Source organism: Sinocyclocheilus rhinocerous, unplaced genomic scaffold, assembly GCF_001515625.1.
Source record: "Sinocyclocheilus rhinocerous isolate Xijiao unplaced genomic scaffold, SAMN03320098_v1.1 scaffold1050, whole genome shotgun sequence".
Taxonomy (NCBI): Eukaryota; Metazoa; Chordata; class Actinopteri; order Cypriniformes; family Cyprinidae; genus Sinocyclocheilus; species Sinocyclocheilus rhinocerous.
This window is the reverse complement of record NW_015651629.1, coordinates 327156-335062: the sequence shown is the minus strand read 5'-3', so window position 1 is coordinate 335062 and position 7907 is coordinate 327156. Positions and strand designations below refer to the sequence as shown.

The window sequence follows — 7907 nt, the reverse complement described above, 5'->3', positions numbered from 1 at the left end:
TATTTGAAAAATCACTTTTTTTTTTTTTTGTGTCCAGCCCTGGTCATTTGCTCTGTTTTAACCCTATAAAGCTACTGCATTTTATATGCAAGGCCTCTAAATGATCAAACATCTTACTGAGACATATTACTGGAGATATAGAGTGATGACTGATATTTAGATCATTTTATGTCAGTATCTGCTCTGCTGTTATAAAGATCTCACTGATTTACAAGCATCAGAATTTCATCAGAAATATCAGCATCTGCAGCAAATCAGTTAGGACCTTTGGATGAACCTGTTGAATTAAAATGTTTTCATTTGTGTGCAGTGATGAATTGACACTGGAGGGTATTAAGCAGTTTTTTGTGGCCGTCGAGCGAGAGGAGTGGAAGTTCGACACTCTCTGTGACCTTTACGACACGCTGACCATCACACAAGCTGTCATCTTCTGCAACACCAAACGCAAGGTCAGTCACGCCACAATAAACCACACCACCTTTATTAGACTAGCAGCAGTGTTTGACAACTAGATCGCCAATGTAGTTTTGAATAAATAGGATTTTGGTGTAGTTGAAAGAAGTCCCTTCTGCTCAGCAAAATCACTAAAAATGTGAAAAATTATTACAATCTAAAACAGCTGTTTTCTATGTGAATATCTGTTAAACTGTAATTTATTCCTGTGATGCGCAGCTGTATTTTCAGCATCATTACTCCAGTCTTCAGTGCCACATGATCTTCAGAAATCATTCTAATATGCTGCTCGAGAAACATTTCTGATTATTATCAATCTTGAAAACAGACATTTATAATTAGACATGTGCCGGTATTCGGTAATGCGATATATCACAATAATGAACATGCACGATATTGTTATCGTGGGCACTTCAAAATACAGAGAATAATTGTTTATTACAAATTATTAATAATTTTGAATGCATTTTAAGAATGCTTTTCCCATCAACTGGTCACAATGCACAACATTAATCTTCATTAATCTTAGGTAATTCCAATATTTAATAACACGTTGTTAAAATCAAAAGTTGCAACTGTGTTATTTAATGAGCTAACAAGAAATAAGAGTTGTATTTTTTTTTTCAGTTTCTGTAGCAAATGTAGCTATTACTCATTGTGAATGTTAATGCATTAACTAATGAGATCTTATTGTAAAATGATATTTATTGGTCTTTATAATTCTTTTGCACTTTAATCTGTAAATGTTTTAACTTTATAAATTTTTTTGTATATTGCTTTATTGTATTTAAATTGTCAGGTGGTTTGTTATAAGAAAAAAGTTATTAAACATGTTATACTGTATTATGACAACACTTTTTTTGCAACTAAATTTCAATATCGTGATAATACCGTATACAAGCATAAAAGCAGCAAAATTTCTCGAGCAGCAAATCAGCATATTAGAATGATTTCTGAAGATCATGTGACTGGTAGTGTATTGATGTGTAGTCTAACTTGTCAGTAATGCTGCTTAAACACTTTTTAAAACAGTTGCATTACGTGCAGAAACAGCAGTGGCGTCTCATGCCTGTTTAATTTCTGTTGTCAGGTGGACTGGCTGACGGAGAAGATGAGGGAGGCGAACTTCACTGTGTCGTCGATGCATGGAGACATGCCACAGAAAGAGCGAGAGTCCATCATGAAGGAGTTCAGATCTGGAGCCAGGTAAACTCTCACAGATCCAACGCATGAAGGAAAACCCACCCTATCTATTTTCTCAATGCTAATGTTAAAGGGGTCATATGATGCGATTTCAAGTTTTCCTTTCTCTTTGGAGTGTTACAAGCTGATTGTGCATAGATAAGATCCCTGAAGTTGCAAAGACTAAAGTCTCAAAACCAAAGAGATATTCTTTATCAAAGTTAAGACTCTGCCACGCCCCCCTAAAACGGCTCATTCTAACACGCCCCCACATATCTACCACACTATATGGAAATATTTTGTTGAAGCAGCATGTCAGGGAGATGCTGTGTGTTTCTAGGCGAAAGCAAAAGCACTTTATTTGGCCTTCCGAAAGTAGATGCATTTAGGAATCTTTAAGATTACTTACAACAGAACAGCAATGCATTTTATGGACGACCGTTTCGTGAACCTAGGAGAGGAGGTCATTCTGACTTTGCTATGACAATCTGGCGCTTGTGAATCAGCTACTGTTTTGTTATTAGTTTTAAGTATTTGCTATTGACTGTTCAAATGTGGCGTTTTGCGCATCGTGTGTGTGTGTGCGCGAGAGAGAGAGAGAGAGAGAGAGAGAGAGCGAGCGAGAGAGAGAGAGAGCGCGCGAGCGAGAGCGCGCGCGAGAGAGAGAGAGAGAGAGCGAGAGAGAGCGCGAGCGAGAGAGCGAGAGAGAGCGCGAGCGAGAGCGCGCGAGAGAGCGAGACGCATCACAGTAGAGTCAGCTGTCTTAACTGTGGCTTGTGTACTGCAAACACATACCAGCTTCATCACTGTGTCTGTCATGAGACTCTGTTCCCCTTTCGGGCTCTTGTCTTTACATTTATTTTGAAAGCTGAAGCTCGCGATTATGGTAAGGGGCGTTACATTTCCGACGAGTGCTTGCGGTGTTCGGCCAATCACAATGCACTGGGTCAGCTGGCCAATCAGAGCAGACTGCGCTTGTCGGAAGGAGGGACTTTGTAAAAAAAACGAAGCGTTTGAGAGAGGCGGGGCATAGAGGACCTACAATAATGTACAGTATTTGAAAAATAATGTGTTTTTTTAGCATAAAAGCATGTCAGCATATTCTGTTACACCAAATACACAAAATAATGATCTTTAAAAAGGCATCATATGACCCCTTTAATGTAGTGCTCATAAGCTCTGCCCCTTGAGCTCAAACTCATCTGCATGCACTTGAGAGCCACGCCCACATCTCAACATCCAATCAACAAACGATGCACAGAACCAAGCCCCACCCTACAATTTTTTATTTTATTTATTTATTTTTTATTTTTTTAAGTAATCTGTTTTACTCTGATATACATTACAATGCTCAATAAAAGGTCTTCTGCCACTTCTGTTTCGTCACCACTTTTAAGCAGTCTGCACTGGAGGCAAAAACATGTGACTAAGAAGTGTTTGTGATCTTGTGTTTGTCTTGTGTAGTCGAGTGCTGATCTCCACAGACGTCTGGGCCAGAGGTCTGGATGTGCCTCAGGTCTCTCTCATCATTAACTACGATCTCCCCAACAACAGAGAGCTGTACATTCACAGGTACAACACACAAACCGCAGACTCAGTGATACGGAATTAACTCATTGTGTATGATATTCACATTGTGTACATCTGATGAGAAGACTGAAGAAGAAAACCAAAAATCGGGTTTTAATGAGATTTTTAACCACTGTTGTATCTTGCTTCTGTGGGTTTTTTAACCCTTTAGACTAATACACATATAGGCCAGTTTTAATTATAATAAATTGAAACCGTAATTGTTGCTTGAAATAAACATGAACTGAAAACAACAAAATTAAAAATTTTATTTCAACTCATTGTCAAGGCAACATTTTTCATTTAAATTTAGTTTGTTTATTATATACTAAAACTTAAAAAATGAAATAAATTATTAAAACCTGTATAGACATTAAAAATACAAATGAAAAAAAAAAGCAGTTACTAAAACTTAAATTAAAATGTTATGTTATAAAAATTATAATGATGTGAGTTGGTTGTCAGTTGTTGTTGTTTTTCACTACTACTGTATGAGTAATAAATAAAAAAAATTTTTAATACATTGATCTTGCCATGGAAATATCCACAGATGCCAGTATACAAAAACAAATAAATTAAAATGGAAAATATAAAAATGAATTTAACATAATGAAAAATGAATTTAAATGTAAGTTTACTTCACTATATTACAATTAAATCCTAATCTAATCATGATAAACTATATCTCGTTGGAAAGGTCTAAGACTCCTAAATAGATGTTTTACCAGATTTTTGTTAAAAATTATGTAGGAAAAGTAATAGATTAATTTATGACAAGAGTGCACCTCAAAAATCTGACCTTTGTCACAAAAAGTATTTTTCGTTGCCTTTTTCTCGATCACACTTTAGAAATCATCAGAAATTATATATCAGTTGAAAACTTAAAATCTCAAAATTCATCCTTTGAAAACCATTTTAAAATCAGAAGCTGCATTACCATGAAAATGGTACATCAAAATCATGTTACAAGATGTTTTCATTCATTTTCAAATCAAATTTGAGTTTGGATAGTGCACTTTCACGTCTATGTTCAAAAATGTGAGTGACAGTTAAAGGGTTAAACTCTTAATACGAACTATTATAGAATATCCCTGATACTAAAATAACCCTTTTCTGACAGGTTTGATTGAATATCCCTGAAATCAGATGTAGACGTGTGAATGTGAACGATGTTGTTTCTCTCGTCAGGATTGGTCGATCGGGTCGTTACGGCAGGAAAGGTGTGGCCATCAACTTTGTGAAGAACGACGACATCCGTATCCTGCGTGATATTGAGCAGTACTATTCCACACAGGTTGATGAGATGCCCATGAACGGTGAGCAGGAACACAGACAGACACATCTATCTCAGGGGGGTCCAAAGTCCGGCCCGTAGACCAATCTTTGACAGCCTGCAGCTTGTCTATTGAATTATCTGTGAGCCTGGAGCACAAAAGCAGTCTTAAGTCGCTGGGGTATATTTGTAGCAATAGCCAACAATACATTGTATGGGTCAAAATTATAGATTTTTCTTTTATGCCAAAAATCATTTGGATATTAAGTAAAGATCGTTGCTTTCACACGATTGATCGCCTTCTGCTAATTCACGCCTGCACCCTAGGTGCCGCCAATAGCATTTTTCCTCCGATATGTGTCTCGTACATGGATTTAACATCGTCCGCTGCTCAATATACTGCATTAAATTAAGATAAATAAAGTCTGGTTCTACGCCAGGAACACAAACCATCCATAATGCTTACAAGAAAACATCTTAAAATACAAACAGAAGTAGCATCAAGCCACATTTGAAAATTTGTGTATGTTAATTATTAATGTTTTTGCTTTAAACCCATTTTAAACCAACATCATCGAGTATTTGTAATAACTTCCGATTGTGATCTATAGTTGATTTTGATTCTATAATAGGCAGACAAGCACTCTTTGTATGTTTAATAACGTGATATTCAGGACAAGCAGCACTCGTGTGATATTGCTCTCGCTGCTCGTGTGATATCGCTTATCATACGATATAAATGGGAGACAAAACTCATACAGGGGCATTTTTTGCACCAATAGACCAATTCAGAGTAGACGTCAGTTACGTCACTTGCAGCTGCGCGCGCATAGTGGTTGCAGAAAAACACTGGGAACAAGTGGAGATAAATGGGTCAAATCCATGGAATAAAAGAAAAAAATATTTTTGTGCCTTTTGATGTCAAGATCACAATGCAAATAATTTTTATAGAATACTGTCGTCAAAGACGCCATTTGAAGCTAAACGCAGACGTTTAAATGGACATACTATGGATGAAAACTGCTATGATTACTCTACTTTTAAAGCACACATTTCATTACACCAAATACTGTTCTTTTTAGCAGCATCATATAACCCCTTTAAGTTTAATTTAATTTAAGCTAAACAAAAATGATAAATGTTACCTAGGTAACATTATATGTATATATGTGTCTGTCTGTGTGTGTGTAAAACATACATACTTGTGTATATATACATATATATGTATGTATATATATATATATATATATATATATACACACACACACGGAGAAGCATCCGGTCCCCTGGTTTGTCCACATCATTGAATCTGGCTGCCTTTATAAAAAGTTTGGACACCTGATCTATATCTACAGAAGATGTCATCTGTTCAGCTCATATTGAAATATAAAGTCATTTGAGTTCCTGAGACAGTGTTTCAGATGTTCATCCAGTTTTTTTGACTCTCTCAAACTCTTGTTTTTCAGTGGCTGACCTGATCTGATCCGAGTGCTGAAAGCATCCAAGAACAGTTTTGCTTTCATCTGGGTTTTTATTTCCCATTTCTTGTGATTCTTCTTTTTATTTACTCTTTTCACGTAGTTGTAGCGCTTCGATGTTTGCGGTATGTTGTGTTCTTTTGTAAATAAAGAATCTTTGTCTCCATCTCTGATCTAATCTGTGTTTATTTGAATGATTATTTGTGATTAATACGTCAAAGCTTCTGATTGAACTGCACTGATTTTGCTTCGGTTTGCGTGATTCTAGAATAGATTACAGTTGAGTGTGAATGCTTTGTGTTAGAAAACTGCTACATGCATTTAATTCTTATCTGTGATTTACATTTTCATTTATGCATTTAGCAGATGCTTTTATCCAAAGCGACTTAGAAAAGCAGTTTGTCAAAGCCATATGTGAGCCTGCAGCACAAAAGCAGTGTTAAGTCGCTGGGGTATATTTGTAGCAATAGCCAACAATACATTGTATGGGTCAAAATTATAGATTTCTCTTTTATGCCAAAAATCATTAGGATATTAAGTAAAGATAATGTTCCTCAACTTTAAAGATGATTTTCTCAATATTTAGATTTTTTTGCACCCTCAGATTCCAGATTTTCAAATAGTTGTATCTCGTCCAAATATTGTGCTATCCTAACAAACCATACATCAATGGAAATCTTATTTATTCAGCTTTATGTATAAATGATGTTTCAGATGATGTGCTCCAGGGTCACATATAAGTGATAACAAAAATCATCATTGGTTCGTGAATATTTCTACATTGGTGTTTGCTGTTACTGTGCCTTTAAGAAAGATTCATTTGCATCAAGGTGCATTCTATAAAAGCAGCTTTATTAGTCTAAAACGGTTCAGTTAGTAACTTTAATAACCTGAATTAACCGGTCTGTTCATGCATTCGTTTATTCAGTGGGAGGAAATCTTTCTAGTGTCTCAAGGTGAATGTTTGAGACACTCGCTGACCCTGTCGCTTCACAAATATGAGCCTGAATCCATCCGTTATGTCTTTCATTTGTGTTAATGGAGCCTTTTATGGCTTGTGTGTGCTTGTCTCAATCCTCTTAGCAGGTTATTTCCAGCTGATGACAGATTACATTCACTGAGTGATACAGACGGATCTGGACCCGGTGTTAGACTGACCTCAACATCCACACTCAGACCTCTGCAAGCTCGTTTCTTCCACAGAATATATATATACTTTTTACAGGGTTCCTACGGGGTTTGAAAGCCAAATTGTAAACAATTTTATACAGTACCAGTCTTTTTTTTTTATAGACCCTTGAACTTGGCCAATTTTGTGTCTTGGTTTCTGCGCCGCCACAGAGGATGTGTTAAATTGGACATTATGCTTTGATATTAGAGGTAATACAATAAGAAAAGCCAAATTTTGAGCAAGTGCATCTCTTAATGTGCATCCATGCTCTCATTTTATACATAGTGATGCACAAAGGAAATTGGTTATATAAAACTAGAAATTGCAATGCATAAGCATGCAAAAAATTCCTGCGTGCATGTGAATAGTTTCTTGAGGGCACAAAAAGGTTCCTTGTGTGCATGTAAAAGTCAGTTTTTTTTTTATTTTAGGGACTCTGTAGGTTGTCACTTCGAGAAACTCGATGAAAAAAAAACCCTGAGAAAATAAAAATATTTACACATGACTGTACTGTATACCAAATATAAAGCTGAAAATAATGCTCTATGAACCGTTTGTTAAATATGGTCTGAAAATCTGCTGAGAGGTTTGGAAATATGAGTATAGAAATAAGAGTATGGAATTTTAAAATGGAAAATGAAAATTCAGAATTTTCTCAGAATTTTGAGTTACATGTCACAATTTTTAGGAATTTATTTATTCATCTATTTATTTAATTTTGTTCCTTAGAGTTTTGAGTTTACATCTTGAAATTTGTATTTTATTTATTAAATTTTTTTGG

At 35.7% G+C, this 7907-nt stretch overlaps 1 protein-coding gene across 1 annotated transcript in view; it reads left to right on the top strand.

Moving 5' to 3' along the window:
- Positions 1-6121, top strand: part of eif4a3 (eukaryotic translation initiation factor 4A3) — a 13145-nt gene extending 7024 nt beyond the window's left edge. Inside the window, exons 8-12 of the mRNA XM_016518699.1 lie at positions 311-449; positions 1544-1659; positions 3100-3207; positions 4393-4520; positions 5944-6121. Of these exons, the coding sequence (XP_016374185.1) occupies positions 311-449; positions 1544-1659; positions 3100-3207; positions 4393-4520; positions 5944-5960 (508 nt within the window). The 3' untranslated portion in view covers positions 5961-6121. The remainder of the gene's footprint in view (positions 1-310; positions 450-1543; positions 1660-3099; positions 3208-4392; positions 4521-5943) is intronic.
- Positions 6122-7907: the final 1786 nt, after the last annotated feature.